The sequence below is a fragment of the Lupinus angustifolius genome, chromosome LG06 (assembly GCF_001865875.1).
Source record: "Lupinus angustifolius cultivar Tanjil chromosome LG06, LupAngTanjil_v1.0, whole genome shotgun sequence".
NCBI lineage: Eukaryota > Viridiplantae > Streptophyta > Magnoliopsida > Fabales > Fabaceae > Lupinus > Lupinus angustifolius.
The window spans coordinates 27746319-27768263 of NC_032014.1; the positions used below are offsets into that span (position 1 = coordinate 27746319).

At 35.3% G+C, this 21945-nt stretch overlaps 1 protein-coding gene across 1 annotated transcript; it reads right to left on the minus strand.

Moving 5' to 3' along the window:
* Positions 368-21350, minus strand: LOC109350642 (probable alpha-mannosidase At5g13980). Its single transcript, XM_019591864.1, has 29 exons — positions 21055-21350; positions 20305-20388; positions 19421-19509; positions 19068-19242; positions 18834-18953; positions 18613-18696; positions 18447-18518; positions 17292-17405; positions 16715-16815; positions 16519-16612; positions 16249-16416; positions 16074-16163; positions 15335-15400; positions 15184-15240; positions 13615-13834; positions 13373-13506; positions 13091-13162; positions 12933-12992; positions 12785-12856; positions 6235-6282; positions 5239-5358; positions 4821-4886; positions 3821-3933; positions 3311-3395; positions 2191-2301; positions 1810-1908; positions 1551-1598; positions 839-907; positions 368-746 (listed from the first exon to the last, which is right to left on the minus strand). Exons 1-29 carry the CDS (start codon positions 21271-21273, stop codon positions 525-527), a joined length of 3072 nt encoding a protein of 1023 aa, XP_019447409.1. The 5' UTR covers positions 21274-21350; the 3' UTR covers positions 368-524.

The following is a 21945-nucleotide window of genomic DNA, read 5'->3' on the forward strand; positions in this document are numbered from 1 at the left end:
ATTTTCATTAGTGAACAACACCAAATACCTAATAGTCTATGTGCGAATTAGTTTTTAAAGAGTAAAGAAAGGAGGAAAAGGCTTGGAGCTATAAAATAAATTTATGAAATGACTCTGAAACTTTCCATTTATCTTCTTCCCCTTTCAAAATCCAACTTGCAAATAGACCCTAAAATGATATTTATGATTAATACATATTTGGAGGGAAATTGAGGAAAATGAAAGTTTATAAACCATGAAAATATACTTGTAAGAGGGTTTCCAGGTCCTCCATTTCCTTTTCTTTTGCTCCAAAAACAAACGTCCTAGAAAAAAACCACTCACAAACAAAACCTAAAGAAATTTCATTAAGTTTGTCTCTTGGGAAGAAGAAAAGATGGTATTATGTAAAACACACAAGAATTTGAAACTAAATCTTTATAACATAAAACAGGTTTATCATCCTTAGTTGAACATGTCAAAACATGACACACTACCAACATGCTTGTTCAAAAGCAAGGACTTGAACAAACAATTACAATCTACTAAGCATCAAAGACAAGATCATGAATGCTATTGAAGTTGATGATAAAGGTACGGATTTCCATTGGAGCAAGCTCCACAACTAGATCTTTTGGATCAACTGGTCCACCCCTTGAAACATTTTCATCTTCAGAAGATCCTTCTACTTTCCAAACAAGTCTTTTTCTCTCCATCTCTATCCTTTCTTGGTTGGCTGATAAGTTCATTTCTTTCACCTCCTTGATCTAATACCAAGGGAAGATTTTTCAGTAAAAAAATAAGCCTTTTGAAAGAGTTTTTCATCCACTTGTGAAACTTATCAGATTCTAGTTTTTACCTTCTTTATAGGGAACAGCTTTTTCAGCTCCACAGTTGCTGATACAGAGAGGTCCTTGTCTTCTCCAATCTGTGCAAATTTGATGAGACAATAGAGTGAGGGAGTAAAACTAGGAGCAAATACATAGTGCACTAAATTTCAGCTTTTCATTAGAAACTAATGTTATTGGCAAGTGCATGGTTCAATCTTAAGGACATTATAATTCATAGGGGACAATTATTTATTTTAGTAAATAATGATGATGGCAAGACTTATTTTTATTGCAAATTTTAAGCATGAAATGTATTCCAAAATTCATATACTAACTAATGCATTTTATTTGCAGGGCCAAGGCTTATTCTTCATTCTAGAAGAATCATTACAGAACATAGAAACAATAACTTGAGTTACTTTATTTTCCCCGAGAGAATAATCTTCCAACAGAGAAAACCACTTATGTATTTTTTTTAATGCAACTTTGTATTTTAAGTAGAGTTACGTTCCATGTTACACTCCACCGCTTCTACAATCCTACCCCCTCTCGCTCCAAGGTTGATTCTACGCTTTAACAACCTCACTTCTAACAAAGAAAACCACTTCAAATACACAAATAATCAAGAAACATGTAACTTCAAATACACACATAACAAACATGTTCTTGAATTGCCATTTAAAATTATAAACTCAAAGCAAATACAGATGAGTAAATACTAAACAAGAATTAAAAAGAGACCTCATAAAGATGTGCTAAACGAAGGAGAGTTGACCCATTCTCAAGTTCCTGAAAAGTCCATCAAAATAGATATGCATTACAAGCTAAATTTACGCATAACAATTGCGCACACACACACACACAAGGCCACAAAAAAAGGAAAATAAAGCACTGTTTGATTCTATCCTTGTGTTAATCATGTAATTATCTCTTCTGTATGGTGAACTACTATAATAGGGGACAAGGGAATCCCTTTAAGCCAGGATAAGGCCATATATACCTGTAATGTTATAATAACAATATTATCAGGTAATGTGTAAGAAGAATCAATTCCTGAAAATGTTGGTACGTGTGAATTCAGCCAGTCATCTTTGTCATCCTGCCAAATGTAATTCACCTTTTAGTGATTGATGCATTACATCATTATAAAGACACCAGAATACATCAAGTAAATAATACATTTATGTCCTAGAAGTATTTTTTTCTTTCTCCGGGATTAAATTTTCAAAAAAAAAAACTCTCCGGGTATGAAAGAGAGATAGGAAGAAACAAGAGATGTGATTGGTAATCTGATGAGAAAGGGAGATAGACGAAAAGAAAGATTAGGTGTAAAACGTGATATATGAGAAAAAGTGGTAGCAATATATCAGTTAAACTTTACCTTTTCAGAAAAGGCTAACAGAAGTGGAGAATATATTTCCTGACCAAAAGTACGCCGCCACTTAGCACCTTCACCCAAGGGATCTAATCTGTAGTAAAATTTACCTTGTACCTGAAAAATAGTTGGCATGTTATAGACACCAAACCGCCAAATCTAAATCACATTGACTTAAGGGAGTGGTGATATTTTTCAGTGCATAAATATTGGCAAAAATGAAGGCATTTTACTCCAACCACATACACATAGGAACAACAAAAATTGCACACTGCCACAAAGTTTTGGTGTCATTTGGTCCTCCTAAAACCTAGGGAAAATATTTTGACATCATTAAGACTAAGCCCTTCTTTTAGGATGCGTTTGCAAGTTGAGTTTTGGAGGGGAGGCAAGAAAAGGGAAGGCTTCAGAGCCATGAATCACACTTGTGAGATGGCTCCAAAGCCTTCCCTTTCCCTTTCTTTCCTTCCAAAACCCAACTCACAAACGGACTCTTAAAGACATCAATGTAATTGAAAATTGGGTAGTCTTTCTCAGTATAAATACCAACTAGGTTAAACTAGACAATTAGTCCCTATGTGTTCACCACATTTAAGTTTACTCCCCATACTTATTCTTTTAGGTATCGGTCCCTATAATTTTGATTTTGATCCCTACCGTTAAGGTATCATCTGTATATTTTTCACTCATTTGAGTTTTAGTACTTACAATTAAGGTATTGATCCCTATTTTCCATTAAGAATTGGTCCTTAGTTTCACAGTTCATATTATTAAGGAATTGGTCTGGGGCCAAAATTCAAGAAGTGTGAGACTGGTATCCAAAAATATATTTAAAGACCAAATTCAAAATTAGGTGAAATTATAGAGACTAATTGTTTAGTTTACACAATCAACAAAACATATTTGTACATGCCAAAATACAACCTCGACATTTTAGTCGGCTTATGCGTAAATGAATTGACACTGATCTGTCAACCCTTTAATGCTATCAGCATTAAGACTCATTTAATAGTAGTTTTTTTTTAAATTTTATCAAGTGGCAACTTATGGCCAAAATAAATGTTTGATATTTATGAGAAAAAAGCTAACAGCTACTTGACATTGGGACTAGGCCAAACATTCTTACAGTTAGACCTCTGCAGTCATCAGCAACACAGTCTGTTTCATTTAGAGCCTCTGCAACACCTCTTGAATCATCGAGTAGCAATCTCCTATTGGTGAAAGGGAAGAGAGAAATTTTTTGAATTCTTCGGAAAAATAAAATAATAACCGAAGAGTGACAAGATATCCTCAAAACAAGATTAGAAAAACAAGGGCAGAGAGAGAAAGAAAAAAATGCCACTGAAGTATCAAGGCTCCTCAACACTATTGCATATCAAATATCAACAATAAAAGCAACCCTCACCAATACATAAGATATGTGACTTCACAAAAAAAGTCAATGTAAAAACTTAAACACCATTCACCATGTATGCTAAAAAGACCACAGTTTCAAGCAACAGGCACTGCTAAGATAAGATTATGTGAAACTTTGTTTTATAAAAATTATTAAGACAAGAGTAATTCAATGATAGTTTCAATTAACTGTAGTATAAAAGCAATCTACATAAACTTCAAAACACCAATTGAAACTTGCCTGTGGACCATCAGCTCTATCTCTCCATCTTCTAAGCTGGATCCTCCGATAGATCTATCCACCAACACTGAGAATTCCGTCTTATTATCTTTTGCGTATATCCCGAGATTAATCTGAAAGGACAAAAACATTGTGATCCTAAAGGATGGGTAATCACTGCTTGTTGAACTTCTGAAGTGCGATAAAGCATGTCGTACCGATTCTGAACATATATATGCATTTCATATAGTAAATCAAAATACATATGATATGAGAAAGTTAGGGGGAACAGCATAATGATGGTTGGAGCACCCATGCAAAAATGAAGTCAGGTAGAGACTATTCATATTGGTGGTTTCTAAACAACAGTAGTCGGTCCTAGTGGAATGGACTGTGAAAGGAACCTTAACTGCAACGACAGAGGTTCAAATCCTAGAGTCACCATGTTGGGATGGCTCACCTCCCCATCACCCCTAGCCTGAAGGTTAGTCTCATATCAATGGCTATGGAGATACATTGGTCAAGGACACAACAAAATGGTGATCTCTACAGTGAGATGGGCATAAATTTGCTGTGACCCCCTCCCCAGGGAAATAATAATAGTCCCCTTTATTTTCCATTGAAAAGAAAAGAACGCAAGAAAGAGAAGACAATTCTCATTTATCTAATTCAATAAGCACATGAAAAATAATGATTTCAATAAAACAAATAGTTGAGAAATGAAGCTTCTGCTTGAAGCATGATATGATTAGAACTTGCATATTTTGTCATACAAGAACAGTTTCCGGAATAACAGTTTCAGGTAGTCATGTTAGGATCAATTATTTCATTACGGATAATTATGTTAGGATTCTATTTGTCTTTCGTTATTGGTCTATAAATAGGACAAATCTTTTGTACTTTTGAATAACCTCAATATATCACTTTAATATCAATCTTATACTATTGTGATTCTCAATTTATCTCTTCCTTTTTTCCTTCCTAAAATCCTCCAAATCAACCATACAAAAGTCTCACTTACAGGGTAATAATTTCCAGCAATGGGCTGGTTTACTTCAAAGTCCCAGTCTGTTCTGTAGTCACGTACCTGCAGTAAGATGAATTCCATAGATTTATGTTATGCCCGAAGAAGAAAAAAAACAGACTATGAAAATATCTGATACTCTTATATGCCATTTACAAATATATCATTAATATACAACAATAACCAAACCTTAATTCCATGGTGATATTATGATTAAAATACCGACGGAAAATTGTTTCATAACTTTCTCAGTGATGGAACCATTTTTTAGTAACCAACACCCAGCATCTAGATATAATTGGATAAAAATAAGTTAATGACAAGTAGCAGTGCAAGGTAGCATCTCATCAGAAATTATGGATGATCTAGACTAGTTATGTGCAGCATTGTAAGAAACAGAATTTAAGCTCCATACCCTTTTGATAAAATCACGCCCATTAGAATCTGTGTAAAATGTTTTGTTGGTTTCAAGAGTAGTTGAAATCTTAGTGACAACTTCTTTACCGGTTCCATCTTCAATAGGTACAGGGCCAACCTGATATTCCAAATACCATCAGTTCAAATGATCCAACATTCTGTAAATAAATTTCATATAAGAAATATATCTCGATATCAATCACCATAATAAAAATGATTACAAACAACGTCAAAAAGGGCGGCCCAATGTGTTAAAATGTGGTAAGAGCCATGAAAAGAAAGCTTCTTGATGAATCAAGAAGTGTATAAAAGAAAGCTTAAAGAAGGTTAAAGAAAGAAGAATGAGAAACAAAAATTAATAATATTCTCATTGAATGAATTGATTGAATAAGAATTGAATTGATTGAATAAGAATTGAATTGATTGAATAAGAAATGAGCCAATATGGCTTATTTATACAAGAGAAAAGAATGAAAAGAAAGTTTGTAAAGCAAATAATTAACATAAACCTAACTTGCTAATTCCTCACTTTCTAAATGAGCCAATATGGCTTATTTATACAAGAGAAAAGAATGAAAAGAAAGTTTGTAAAGCAAATAATTAACATAAACCTAACTTGCTAATTCCTCACTTTCTAACCAACTATAATCTTCCAAAATAACCTATCATATATCTTTAATATAATGCACGAGGCTTCCAACTTGTAATGTCTAGGGAGGGTAGATGTACACAGCCTTAGCACTGCAAGCGGAGATGTTGTTTCTAGGATTCGAACCTAGTGACCTCTTGGTCACTAAGAAGCAATCTTATCATTGCGTCGAGGCTCACTCTCTAAAACGCACTTATAAGTGAGAAACTACATCTTCAAACAAAATATTAATAGCTTACAATGAATATGAGAATGACAAAAAATCATAGAGAATGAAAGATAGCTCATAAATGAATATGAGAATGACAAAATATTTAATATAAAAGCAAATATTCAAAAGCTTACAATGAACTCTACTTCAACATGCTCCTTTCCTTTGTACAATCTGGTAATCTGCAGACAAAATTGTTGCATAGTAATTTCTAATATTAGATAAGGAGTACATACAAAAGTCTTATTCCTCATTATTTATTACTAGCATTATTATTACACAAAATGCTTAGGAAAATACATTCTAGAATTGATCATAAAGTCGCACGCAAAATTTTCCTAAGCATCTGGGCTGATTTGGGCAAAATTGCCTCCAGGTTATGTATAGAAACATTCAATTATTACTTTGAAAAAATGAGACAGTGGAATATATTATTTGGATAGCATTAAGTGCAGTTTCTTAAGGTTTTGTTTCCTCTTTTGCTCACTTCTAGTAAAAGTACATTTAAGTGATTCACATGGTTTAGAATGTTGAAGAACCAATCCATCTAAAATCTAAAAGTTTAAACTAGTAGGCAGAGGCTCAAGAATGGTTTCTATCTCTAACATGTTACCTCAAACTGACCCTTTCAAAGTTTTCACACAAATTATGATAGATCTCCAATTAAAAGGGTATTTGAGAGAAAAAAGAAAAAGAACTTGTAGCACATGACTCTAACCAACAAGACACTTGGCAAGAGCTGGTTGGTTAGGAAGATCCTAGAATCAGAAAAAGGAGGTGAATATGAGGCAAGGAAAGGAGGTTACGAAGCAAGAATTGTTGGGAATTGTGGGGAGTGACTGTTGTCACAGGGAAGAAGGGAATTATTCCCATTGTCCATTTTGTTTTCTCTTGTTTTACTGCAACATTACTCTTATTGTATTCTGTACTTCTTCTGAATATCAATATTTTCAATTCTGCATTTATACTTCTTTTCCTCTGTTTTCAATTGTTGACTGGTTCCTATCAAGTTGGTATCAGAGCTCCCAATCTTGGGAGCATCTGGATGGTATCAACAAGAATGGAGAATAGAATGGAAAATATGGAGAAAAGGTTGGAAGGAATGCAAAACTCTTTTCAGGAGTCCTTAAGGCAACAAATGGAAACGTTAATGAAAACGGTGACTGACCGTTTGGAAGAGACGGTCAGAGAGATATGGGGATTAGGACGTGAAGGTGTAGGGGAAAATAGCAACTAGGAAGAGAGGAACTGTAGAGAAGGGTTTCGGGGGGATGAGGAGATGAGAAGGGGGGACAGAGTGAAGAGGGTAGAGGTTCCGTACTTCACCGGTGAAGATCCTCATGGTTGGGTGTATAGAGTGGAGCGTTATTTTGAGATAAACCGGATACCAGAGTGAAGGGTGTATAGAGTGACGGGAAGGCGTTGAATTGGTATCAATGGTGGGAATCGCGTATGGTGGTCGTGGTGAGATGGTCTGTTTTCCGGCAAGCGTTGATGAACCGGTTTCAGATAGCTTCATCGGAAAATCCGTATGAGGTATTGATGGCATTGAGACAAAGAGGGACGATCATGGAGTACCTAGAGCAATTTGAGCTCCGATCTGCTCCCCTCCGTTTTGCTGATGAGGAATTTATGAAGGGGGTGTTTATGAATGGCCTTAAGGAAGATATTAAAGCAGAAGTGAGGTTGATGGGTTCTGGAGGATTGAATGAGCTAATGGAATTTGCGCAGAGGGTAGAAGAAAGGAACCGGGTCATGGGTCGGTCTCATGGGTACTCAAACCGCCATAATGGATACGGGTTCTCTAAAACAGCTTTGGGGGGACGTTGGGCTGGGGCCCAAGATTTCAAGGAAAATCCCCAAGAGCCCAATGGAAATTTTGGCCACAGGGAAACCCAAAGAAACAAATTTGGGAACCTTGAGAATGTGGGAACACAGGGAGGACCTAATTTTCGTGAAAAAGAAACTCACAGTGAAAATAGGAGAGGAATAGGGTTCAAGAGACTCACCAAAGAAGAAGAAAATGAAAAGAGGAGACGTAGCTTATGTTTTCGTTGTGATGAGAAATACTTTCCAGGGCACATTTGTCGCAACAAACAGATCCATGTCATCTTGTTGGGTCAGGTCGAAGAGAACGAAGAAGATGAAGGAACAAACGAAGGAGTAGAAGGTGAGCTCAATTTACAGTTGAATGTGAATAGCATTGCGGGGATGACATCAAAAAATTCACTCAAGTTGTGGGGAACCATTAAAGATCGAAAGGTAATTGTAATGGTGGATTCGGGAGCATCTCACAATTTCTTGGCGCCATGTATAGTAGAAGAGCCGAAGATCCCTACTGAAAACACACAAGGGTATTATGTTGAAGTTGGGAATGGCCAGCGTTTGGGCAGCCAAGGTGTATGTAGGGGTGTGGAGCTTCATCTTCCAACTTTGAAGGTTGTCCAAATTTTTTATCTGTTTGAATTAGTCGGTGTGGATGTTATCCTAGGTTATGAGTGGTTAAAAAGCCTCGGAAAATTCAGTGCTGATTTGGGGCATTATTTGATAGAAAATTAAGATCAGGGGAAGGTTATTGAAGTAAGAGGAGACCCTGCTCTTTCCAGGACAGTAGCGTCGGTTAAAGCTATTATGAAGGAAATGCGTAACGAAGCCGAAGCTTATTATGTTGAGTTTGGGATGATGAGTATGATGTGCTCGTCAACATTGGACGTTCCTAGTAGTATCCAGCCCCTAATCCAGGAGTTTGGGGATATTTTCCAAGATCCTAAAGGCTTACCACCCCAAAGATCTTGTGACCATGCCATTGTGTTGAAGGAAGGGGCTGAAATTCCAAACATACGTCCTTATAGACACCCTCATAGCTACAAAGAAGAAATTGAGAAATTTGTTAGAGATATGTTGGATGCAGGAATGATTAGACCCAGTGTGAGTCCATTTTCTAGCCCGTTGATTTTAGTAAAGAAGAAGGATAGAGGATGGAGATTTTGCGTGGATTATAGAGCTCTCAATACCGTCACTGTGCCTAACAAATTCCCAATTCCCATAATAGAAGAATTGTTGGATGAGTTAGGTGGAGCGACTTTTTTCTCTAAATTGGATCTCAAATCGGGCTACTACCAGATTCGGATGAAAGAAGAAGACATTTCGAAAACCGCCTTCTGCATTCATGAAGGTCACTACGAATATATAGTGATGCCGTTTGGGCTCACCAATGCGCCATCAACCTTTCAAGCGCTTATGAATGAAGTCTTTCGGCCATATTTAAGGAAGTTTGTGTTAGTCTTTTTCGACGATATCTTGGTGTACAGTATTGATATGGACACTCATCATGACCACTTGCAACGAGTTTTTGAAACTTTGCGTGAACACAAGTTGTGGGTAAATTATAAGAAATGTTGTTTTGGGGCTGTTCAATTGGAGTATTTGGGGCACTTCATTTCGGGAAAAGGCATCGAAGTTGATCCAGAAAAGATTTCAGCAATGAAACAATGGCCAATACCTAAAGACATTCGGAGCTTGCGAGGATTTCTTGGTCTTACGGGGTATTACCAGCGTTTTGTCAAGAACTATGGTATTATAGCTCGACCTTTGACACATTTGTTGAAGAAAAATATGTTTCTTTGGTCAAAGGAGGCTCAAGGCGCATTTGAAGAATTAAAACAGAGCATGATCAACTTGCTTACTTTAGTGTTGCCGGATTTCAATTTGTCTTTTGAAGTGGAAACTGATGCTTCTGGAATCGGTATAGGGGCTGTCCTCATGCAACAAGGACGACCTCTAGCTTTTGTGAGTCAACCTCTATCGGAAAGGGGAAAACTGAAGTCAGTATATGAATGGGAATTAATGGCAATTGTTTTTGCGGTCCAAAAGTGGCGACAATATCTTATGGGGCACCATTTCATTATCAGAACCGATCAGAAAAGTCTCAAGTTTCTATTGGAGCAATATGTACTAGCAGGTGACCAATTAAGATGGGTTACCAAATTGATGGGGTTTGATTTTGAGATCCATTACAAGCCCGGTTCTGAGAATAAGGTGGCAGATGCTTTGTCAAGGGTCATGGAGTACAAATCCATTTCATTAGTAACTAATGTGGATTTGATAGAATTGGCTGAGGAAATCTTGGCAGAAACAGCTCCTACAAGAGGTAGTTCAAGACCCCAAATCTCACCCCTTGTATTCCCTTTCAAATGGGTGTCTATGGTACAAATGGCGTTTGGTTTTGCCCAATAATTCTGCTCGTATTCCCTTGCTGTTGGAGGAATTTCATGCTTCCCCTTGGGGAGGTCACTCGGGCGTCACTAGAACGTATAAAAGGTTAGCTATGGTTTTTCAATGGAAATGGATGAAACACGACATCGCCAAGTTTGTAGCAGAATGTATTGTCTGCCAATAGAATAAATATCAAGCCTTGAAGCCAGCCGGGTTAATTCAACCTCTCCCCATTCCCAATCATGTTTGGGAAGATGTTTCAATGGACTTTATTGGTGGTTTACCTAAGACAAAATGGGCTGACACTATCATGGTGGTGGTGGACAGATTGAGTAAGTTTGCACACTTTATTCCATTGCGTCATCCATATACGTCCAAAGATGTTGCTCAACTTTTTGTCAAGGAGATAATTCGTTTGCATGGTTTTCCTAGTTCTATTGTTTCTGATCGTGATAGGGTTTTTATCAGTTTGTTTTGGAAGGAACTTTTTCGTTTAGAAGGCACCAAGCTACGTTTTAGTTCTGCTTATCACCCTCAAACTGACGGTCAGACTGAGGTAATTAATAGAACGTTGGAAACTTATTTACGATGCTTTGTAAATGAACACCCTCGGCAATGGCTGAATTGGTTGGCGTGGGCAGAATTGTGGTTCAATTGCTCTTATAATGCTTCTATTAATATGTGTCCATTCAAGGCATTATATGGTCGAGACCCTCCTACGATCATTCCATTTCGAAATGAAAGTACAATAGTGGCAGCTGTTGACACTTTGTTAACGGAGCGGGACCATATACTTGAAGAACTTAAAACCAATTTGGCAAAGGCTCAACAACGCATGAGAGACCAGCTGGACAAAAAACGGCGAGAGGTGGAATTTCAAGTAGGTGACATGGTATATCTAAAGGCTCAGCCTTACAAATTGAGGTCGTTGACTCAGAAGATGAATGAGAAGCTTAGTCCTCATTTTTATGGACCCTTTACAATAGTGGAACGGGTGGGAGCTGTGGCATACAGACTGCAGTTACCGGATTATTCACGGGTGCATCCAGTTTTTCATGTCTCTCAACTCAAACATGCTCCTCCTGCTAGTGTGCCGTGTCAACAGTTTCCTGTTGGTCTGACTGCAGATTGGGAGTTGATCCCCGACCGAGTGTTGGCTCACCGGAAGTTGCTGAATGGGAAGACTGAGGTGTTAATCAAATGGACTGACATCCCAGAACATGATAGCACTTGGGAAGATTTTGCATTGGTTCAGTCTAGTTTTCCTGATTTTCACCTTGAGGACAAGGTGCTACTCATTGGGGAGGGTATTGATAGACCTCCAATTAAAAGGGTATTTGAGAGAAAAAAGAAAAGGAGTCAGGATATATTAGGAAAGAAAGAAAAAGAACTTGTAGCACATGACTCTAACCAACAAGACACTTGGCAAGAGCTGGTTGGTTAGGAAGATCCTAGAATCAGAAAAAGGAGGTGAATATGAGGCAAGGAAAGGAGGTTACGAAGCAGGAATTGTTGGGAATTGTGGGGAGTGACTGTTGTCACAGGGAAGAAGGGGATTATTCCCATTGTCCATTCTGTTTTCTCTTGTTTTACTGCAACATTACTCTTATTGTATTCTGCACTTCTTCTGAATATCAATATTTCCAATTCTGCATTTATACTTCTTTTCCTCTCTTTTCAATTGTTGACTGGCTCCTATCAAATTATAATTTAATTTGAAGAGTAGAAGCAGAAAGGATTGAACTTTTCACCAGATGGTCACAGAAGCTCTAAGCTTACAAAATAATTTTTTAAAGCTAGAGATGTCTAAAATCATTTTTCCATTTCATTTTACCAAAGTTGGTCAACATTACAAATTCCAAGTAATCAGTTTGAGTCAAATCATAGTGACATGATATGTAGTTGTCTTCGGTACGGGTATGGATATGTGGTATGCGGTACACTACCCTATCAAATATATGGTACGCTGAGGGTATACTTAGTTGATATGTTTTTTATTTTAGTGGATACACTCTAATTTTAAACTTATTTATGATTATTTATGAATAATTAAATAGGTTAAACTAAATACATTTAAAAATCAATAAGTATTTTTAAATGATAAAACTCCACATATTTCTAAACAAAAAGACCCATTTTATATTAGCAACTTAAATAGAGCCCAAATCTATTAAAAAAACCCATATTAGATTAGAGTTTTTCTTTCTTCTGATTTGCAACCCAGCGCATTTTAGAACACAGAAGAACCACAAATCGGTTATCGCGATCTGGTTCGTGGTACGCCAGGAGGAGTATGGGCGAATTATGTGACTATGGGTCAAATATTAAACGTTCTTCCTTTTACAGTGCATATTTTATTCGATTCATCATGCAATGACAACTGCGTCGCTAATAAGAAAATAAGTTTATTAATTAGAAAGTAAAATACTGACACTGTAACAGAAGAAAATCCGGTAAGAAGTAGAACACCTGATATATCCATGGATTGATTTGTTGATGCACTTCATCAAGTACTGATCCATGCAGAACAGTCAAAGGAACCTGAAATTTCATTTACTTAAACAGAGAGTTGTTATGGGAATTTGTTTGCAGTGATGTTTCAGAAATAACTTCAAACCTCTCTTTCATGGTTTATGAGATACGTGCCATTCGGACGGAAGACATAAGCCCCAGAGTTCTGTGAGGGAAATCAAATTACAAAGTTGTATTAAAAGTGTGTGCGCTTGGAGAAGTAAAAGGTTGATTACACACTGGTATTTATAGTAATTTGTCTACCTGTGGATCTTTTTGATCAGTTCCATTGTATCCTGAATAGTAAAGATAACTCTGTTCAACCTCTTCCTCGACCTGCCATGTTAAAAATAAGAGTCTTAGTCAAGGTTTACTTCTTCACATTTCACTTTCTATTCAACAGTGTAAAAGTCACAGATACAAATATATTAAAACATGATGAGGGGAAGGGAGAACATTACAAATACATATTACATAAGTATGATTGCACACCAAACAGTTCTAGTTAAAGGGGAATCCTATGATGCAAAGTGAAGTAGCACGCACCAAGCTTCTGACATTAACATAATTGACATATTTTGCTTCACCAGTAGAAAATTTAAGCTTCAAATTTCCATGACCAACTTCAAATCTAGACTTTTCATCACTTTGATATGTATATACTAATGATCTGGTGGAACCTGGAAACAAGCAGAAAGTATTTATTACAAAGTTCATGATGTAGGCATGGAAAGCAGATAATCACTTTTGAAAAATAAAAATAAAAATAAAACACTTTATATAATAACCTGTCCTTTTGGCAGTTGAGATAGTGTATGTACTAAAACCAAGAGTTGGTACAGAAACTGTAAACGCAAGCCAATACGTCGGTGTCTCGGGAGGAGTTTGACCCAAATATGCCTTGACATAGTAGTTTCTTAAGCCAACATGGACCTCAGCCTGAGGTATAAGTTGAGATTCTACTTCGATGCCCTTAGAATCATGAACTGTAACATTGCCATTCACAACCTGCAGAAATTAGTAATATTGAAAGATATGTTACTTGCATCTATATAAATACACAAGTAATCAATAACATAGTAAAACAGATCATAAATTATTAGCCTGTCTATGTTAGCACCATAACATGTTTATTCCTATTATTTAATGCTAGAACCACAATAAGAGACACTTGAATAATTCTCTTTTTGTAATCTAATACTAGACTCAACTTAAATCTATAAATTGAAGGAGAAAAAAGATTTTGATTCTACATGTTTACTAGCCATGCTATTTTTACTGCTTTGAAACCGATGTTGTGAAGCAGTGAGATAATTAGTGCATTGCTTTTGATGGGGGTGCTTGCATTTAATTTTTCTGAAAACTGAAGTTTAATTGTTTGGAAAATTAGCATTGCTTCTATAAATTGATAACCGTGTCAGGATTTTAGAACCAAGTCAATGGTCATTTTTACAAGACAGGTCTAGTTTTCATTTGTCTTGTTCTCTTGCCAAAGTTATCCTTCACAATTGAACATTTAAATTCAAAGTTCATCCATGCGTATATATAGCTATTTTTGGGTCGAATTTCAAAAGTGCTTTTGACCTTTTTTTTAAACCAAGCACTTGCTTCTATAAGCCACCTTTGACAAAACTTTAAGGAAGCACCATTTTTTTTAACAAGCTATGAAATTTTAAAAGCAATTTATTTCAGTAGATTTTAGAAAGTAACTAGAAACAGCCCGCTTACAGGGGTAAAGCTGCGTACATCTATGATAGAACTGGTATCAAATCAGAATGTAGAAACAGAAAATAGAAGAAGAATAGATGCAAGATCAATGTGATCTTGATCCGTAAATTGTGTTATTGCTGAAGATGTGTATACAATGATGAAGAACTCCTTCCACAAGAGAGTAACTTCCCTAACTGATTTCCTAAATCAGTTCCCAATTACAACTTCTACAAAAACTACTTCTTACAAGCTTTCCTCCCTCTATTTATACAACTAATACACTAATCTAACTAACTAGTAAGGGTATTATAGGATTCAAACAACTCCTAACAACAAACCTCTTTTCTACTACCCTATGCCTACCCTATCAATCTACCCTTCCCAGGCCCACTAAGTGGGAGCCTCGTGCATTGGTTTTTTTTAGATTTTAGAAAGTAAATAGCACTACTAAATAACCTTTTACACCTCACTAAGACATACTGATAGAAATAATTCATGAATTCAGATTATTACCAAATATAAGTCCAATGAAAGAATGAAATGAAGAGTAATCAAGACAATTTTCTTTTATATTAGTTTCAAATGCTCTCAGTGCTGCCATATATTGAACTTGAAGACAATGAAAAATAATGCAATGAATGACTCACGGGAATTCGAATCACTTCATTCCTTTTCCAACCAAGAGAGTTGTAAACCACAATAACCTGAATATGGGAAGAGCTTGTGAGAAGATATGAAGTCAAAAATTAAATGCTTAGTAAAAGAGAACAAAATATGTGATGACATAAATGTTTTTACCAAATTCTTTCCTTGAAGCAGGTCAATTTCTGATGCAGGACAGTAACTTATGTTCAGAAGTGGACACTGGAAAGTAAACAATAAAAGGGAAGAAAATAAAATAAGCAGATTGCAAATGTCAAAACCCCTACAGGTTGAAATCGGGTATGATAATAAGAATAACCCATATATAAATTAAATGCTAACAACCTAATCTTCTTTATATACCTTCAGAATGAATGAGTTTGATAAATATCCTATAGATAGATATTGAAAGAAAAGTAACACATAGATCAGAACATCTCATACTACATATAATAAGGATAATAGGACTATAATGAAACCAATCACTTGAAAATGGAATGAAAATTTGTATATAATATACAGACAAAGAAATTGCAGCAAAATAGAATATAATTGTTTATAAAATCTCCCTTATAAGTCAACATGGTTTATGCATGAAATACGACATGATAACAAAAGTTTTAACAACACTCACAAACATCACAACATGCAGAAGACTTCAGAAATAAAGATATTTCTATCTGGTGAGCAGACAAAGAAAGGAATAGAATCCATCAAATAAAATCCAAAACTAGGTTCACAATGATCGAAATGGTAATTGCCTACCATGATAAGAAATAGTTTATCAAGAACTATACGTGATCAGAAACAGTTAATGCAAGGAAGAAAAAGGCCCTTCCAGCAAGTAATGAAAATAGATCACAAACTTTAAAACTCAAGAAAGAAGATCTTTTACTTGTCGAAACTTTGTAACTGGGTTCTGGCATCTAGTGAACAATGTTGACTCAGTCAAGCAAGCCAGTGATGATGAAACCAATTCCTCTGCCTGCTCAAACGCAATATGTGACTAGATAGCTCGCCATTGATGGGATATAGACAATTACTTAAAGATAGAAAAACTGAAACTTCACCTCCTTGTAGCCTATTGACAATCGTTTAGAATAATCATTGGCCACATGCTGCTTTTCTGTGCCAGTGACTGCATCATGGTGTTGAGCAATTGCTAAACCGTCAGCTAATGAGTCTGTATTTGGCCCCGAACTCGACCTCCCCCTAAAAAATTCTAGTTGTCTTGCAGCCTGATAATTTATTGGTATGAAATTAATATCCGAACACCACTGGACCAGAAGATTTCAATCACCTTATATTAACTAAATATACAAAATATAAATGAGTCATACCAAATAATAGCCACTCATTAATCGGACATAGCGTTTGATAGATGGCCTACTGGTAAAGTATCCTGTCCAGTAACCATTAGCACGATCTGCGTAACTGGGAATTTTTCATGCGCACATAGGTAAAACATCAAAGAAGGGAACGGAAAAAACAATAAACACACAAACTGATCATGCAATAACTAAATCTTAAACTCACGGGAAGAAATCATCAGCCTTGAATGGCCAGGATTCATTTGCAGCATATTTCGCATCAGTATATATGGATGGCGTAGAGTACAAAGCATTGACACGTCCATCCTAAATTTGTCCATCCAACAAACTATTATAACAAAGAAAGTTCATAATAACACTACGAATAACAACAGCAATTCAGATTGTGAGTCAAAACATAACCAAATGAATTCCATGTTATCTAAGGATTACTAGTTGTTTTTATTTTACATATAACTTTTAAACCCTCAGAAGAGGCAAATAAAAAATAAAAAACAATAAAAGAAAACAAAATAAAATAAATCTGATAAGACCAGTATTGTCAACTTTTATCATGTTAATAATTACAGCTGAGTCTTCCTGCCATTAAATGTCCGATAATTAATGTAGGGTTAGCTTTTACTAGCCTAAATTATGTGCACTTAACAAATTCAATGAAAATGTCAGTTTACAAATTTAAAATCTTATTCTCCCAGGACTAACTAAAAAATTCATGAAAAGTGACTTTAAAGTATTTCAAGGAGGAAGTACAACACATTCTTCTGACTTATGAAATTTTTTACCTTGTTTACATAATGAATAAGCTTGTCCAGCTGTCGGTACCATGTATGTGCATACTGATACTTAAAATCAGTTCCCATTGTCCACATAATGTGATTTGTTCGAGTTATGTTTGCCTGAAAGTGAAACAATATGAGGGCTGAGGCAACAATTTAAAAGTTCCATCTAGTGCGAACTCAAATAGATTAAAGTTCTCACTCAATTTTCAAACTAAAAACTTATCAGTTTTTTAAGATGAGGATGCAAGAAACATATTTTCGAAGCACCCAACAACAACAACCACACCTTATTCCCACAAGGCAAGATTCTTTACAAACACTCAGTTTAAGAAATTGTAACGGATGATTACGTGCTAACATTATAGTCTAACATTGCTAGACAAATAATTGGAATACATTCAGTATGTACTATTTGAAGTGTATAATATACATCACTAGATAGTCTGAATCAAACAGCACTCACTATACACAGACGATAACCTGAAAGAACTTCAGTGAGCTTCCATTATTCTTACTGGTTGCAAATTGAAAATCAATCCAGAGTGAGATATAGTCCCACTCGCTTCCATTATTCTTATTTGAGGTCCCACATAAGGATAAATAATGAGAAAGGGCTATGACATAATGAACAAGACCACCACATAAGCCATAGTGCCATTAGAACTGATAGTTAAAAATGATTGCTGGTTAGAGGAAGGGGAAGTATTTCTCTCTCCACTAGCCTTAAATAAGACAAGTGAGTTGTATTTGATATCCCACAAAGGGATTAATAAAAAGCAAGGAATGTTGCACAAAATTGACCTCCATATAGCAGAGTAAGAAAAACTGAGAGTTGTGAAGCTTTAAGATAGTGAAAATGATTCTTTTTAGTAGATAAATATTAACCACAGAAAATTTCAAATATAATAAGATTAACCATCTTCGTGGAGGGGAAACTGAAATACCCATCTCGACTCTGTTTGGAAAAATCATTTGTGGAATCACAGAACAAAACTGACAGGTTTTTGTGACTTCTCCAAGAATGAAATATTGTTTTTCTTTCTCTCCTTCCCCACCCTCTATCTCTTCCAGTCCTTTTTTACTCTCTCAAAACCTTCTTCTGATATCACAAAAAATCAAATAACTTCAGCAGTTTGAAGAAAAACTTGCTCAATTTACCTGTGATAAAGCGGCAGTAACAAAGTCATTCACTCGATCTTGTACATTGTAATCAAACAAATCCACATTATCCTTCAGCAGCAAGGAACCAAAGTTCAGCAGAGGTTTCAACCAAAATAATAACGAAAAATGTTATAGAAAAATTAATAGATTCTTATAATCTTACTTGAACAATCGGTGAGTTATCATTAACTTCAAAGTAAAATCCAGAAGGTGGCTCATAATTCTCAGGGAATGCACCAGCAAAGATCTTGAATAACACAGAAAAAAAGAGACATGTGAGAAAAGTAAAAGAAAATATAGTTTAAGAGACACCAATCATTCAAGAAAAAACACAAATAAAACCACAAAATATTAAAAGAAAAAATAATAATTCTAGACAGTCACCTGAGCAGATGAGCCAAGGCTCTTACTACCCTGCCAGATAACCTCAAGACTCTTCTCCTTCTTGCGCTTAGCCCTATCTTGGTAATCGATCCGACCAAAGAAAAGTGAGTCAAAGCCAACCTGTATCCACAGTAGAAGAAGTTGATAGTCCACAAAGAAAATAGTACTTGTGACAGTTATTTTTCTACAAATATGTTAACGACAAGATTCTATGGTTGAAGATCTAAGACATACTTCAGCTCCCAATAAGTAAGCCTGTACAGCAGAATGTCCAAAGGGATCAATTTGCCAACCAATTCTAGGAGTCACACCAAACTCCTCTTTTAGAAACCGATGTCCAAGTGTAGTTTGATCAATCATGTCTATGTAATGAGTTGTTGCCTCATCATGCATACACATGCCCCCATTTCTGTAATAAGGAGAAAATAAAGGAAAGAATAAAATCAATACGGAAATACTAGAAGCAAAAATAATCTAGATATGGAGGGAGACTAATAGATGTATGGTTTTTATTTAATCCTCAAAAGCATGAAAGATGTCTTTGTTCCTAATTACAGTGAACTTCTTATATCAGAGACATAATTTACATGAACTCCAGTTGACCCGAACGAACAAATTGCTTAACTACATCTTTAATAGCTTCACTCTGGTCGTTCCACCATCGCTGGAAAAAGGCCTGCATTGGTGAAAGTGAGATAAAATAAAAAATAATCACGATATAAGTTGAAGAAAAGGTCCACGTTATAAAATGAGTATACGGTTAGGATTGATGCTCAAGTATATGAAGAGTCATGGAAGGAATAGTAAGCTGGAAGTATTTGAGATAAATATAACTTTACAGTACAAAGAAGAAATTCAGATATCGTTGGAGTTTAAAACTTGGTGGTTGATGACAACTCAAATTTTCTTGATATACATATCTACCAATTTCATAAGCATTGGCAATCCTACGACACTGCACATACTACCATGTAGATCTAAGTGATTGCAATTACTAGTTAACTTTCAAACAAGCTTTAAAATAGATCCAAACTTTCAGATTTCATTGTAGGGATCCCGAGTATGGACCAATCATAAATAAGACAAATTGGCATGGCAGATTCAAAAGTTGCAATTCCATGGTTCTGTTAGATTTTCTCATTTTCTTAGTATTCCTAACTGTCAATGTCTCTTTATCGTTCTTAATACGGAGATTGGTACATTTATCTGTTAGAAACAGACGGATGTTAGATATAAACAACAGTATTGGAAGATATAAAAGAGCCAAAGAAAGAAATGGTCTTTAAAAGGAAAGGAAAAGCTTTATTAGAATGATTGTTTGTACCCAAAATGGAAAGTAATTGAATCATGGAACATCAATGTATTAGACCCTTAAAGTCATATTCTCCTTTGGGCACACACAGTATCACTTGAATCCAAAAACAATTGTAAAAAGAGGAAGATATTAAATGCAGAAAACAAGTTAACTTACTTGCTCAACATAGATAAATTTTCTATTCTTGTCAGCCAATAGAGCATGAACTAAAGAATCCAGCACATTTTGCACACAAGCACCCTACACACAGAAAATATGACAAAGAAATCCATGAATTAGTAGATAAAAAATTATCTCTCACATCATTTTTTTCGCATCATTTTTAGGTATGTACAAATTCTTGGTTAAAACATTGTTTTTTTTATCAGCAGGTTAAAACATTGTTATCTAATAGAGTAAACTATCACTCTCATCCTCGACCATCATTCTCCTCCCGAGTCCTGACATTATCAAAATTACACAATGATCCCTAAGATTAACAAAAGTTATTCAGGTTAGTCTCTAGCGTGAATAGAGTGTGAGAGGTTAACCTGGATTATTTTGTCAATCTCACATACAATTATGTAATTCGATAATGTTTTAGACAAAAGTGACTATGCAAAGTCCATGAGGTGAGTTAACCCCATAATACACATGATCTAGAACAAATTTATATCAGCCTCATTGACTAGGTGCAGTTTTAACCACATCCATGACCACAATTACGGCCATAATATTACATTTTTTGAAGTCTCTGCAATAGCATCATGACCGCAATTGCGGCCACATCTGTTACATTTCCCCACAATTTTCCGCAATCACAGTAAACACAACCACAATTTAAAACATTGAGTATGGGTAAAAAACTTATGCTAAAGGCATTAGATATGTACAAAACAGACAAATTGTTTGTTGATAGAAAAAGACCTGAATTGAATTGTTAGAACCAACATAGTACTGATCAACTGTCTTAAGCCAACCAACATCATCATGAGTATGAGCAACAAGATGAACATTAAGCTTCTCAGATACTATTCCTTGAGAAGTGTTATAAACTATAAACTTGGATTTCCCACAATGGATTATTCCCACAAGGATTAACAAAAACAGCAATTTCTTCAACATCGGATTCTGAGAAATGAACATGGAATGGGTTTTTGGATGAAAGATCCTTAGTTTATTTGATTTCACGTGAGATGTAAGAGGTTTTTGAAACAATAGTAAGGTTTTTGGAGAAAAAGATATTGTAAGAGTTTTTTACACTATCACTGTATCTATTGTTCATTTTTAATTATGTTTGGTTTTTCAGAAAAAATTAATAAGGATGAATGATACACTAATAATTAATGTATAATTTTTTATAATGTCATTGCATCAATATATACTCTATAAATAATCATTAAGAGTTAGATTAGGTTGAAGGTCGTATTTTTTTAGAATTCAAGATTTTAGGTATTATTAATGATTTATTTGTGTCTACAGTGCCTGTCGGTCAATATTGTATGATACTATATATTTAATTTTTATATATTTAATTTTTTATAATTAGAATATATTTGTTGTTTTCGGTGTACTTTATATTATAATTTTTATGGGTTTATGATAATATTTAGTTTAAGGTGAGAAATGTAGTTAATTAACGTGTTGGTGGTGGTTAATTAAGATTATATGATTTCTTGTAAAAATTAAATAATGTGAAGGACAAAATAGGAAATGAAAATTACACCATGATGAAAGTTATACCATGTTTTGGCTTTATGAAGTCTAAAAAAATTTAAGATGGTAGTATATACATTTTTTTTAAGTATATCCTTAGTA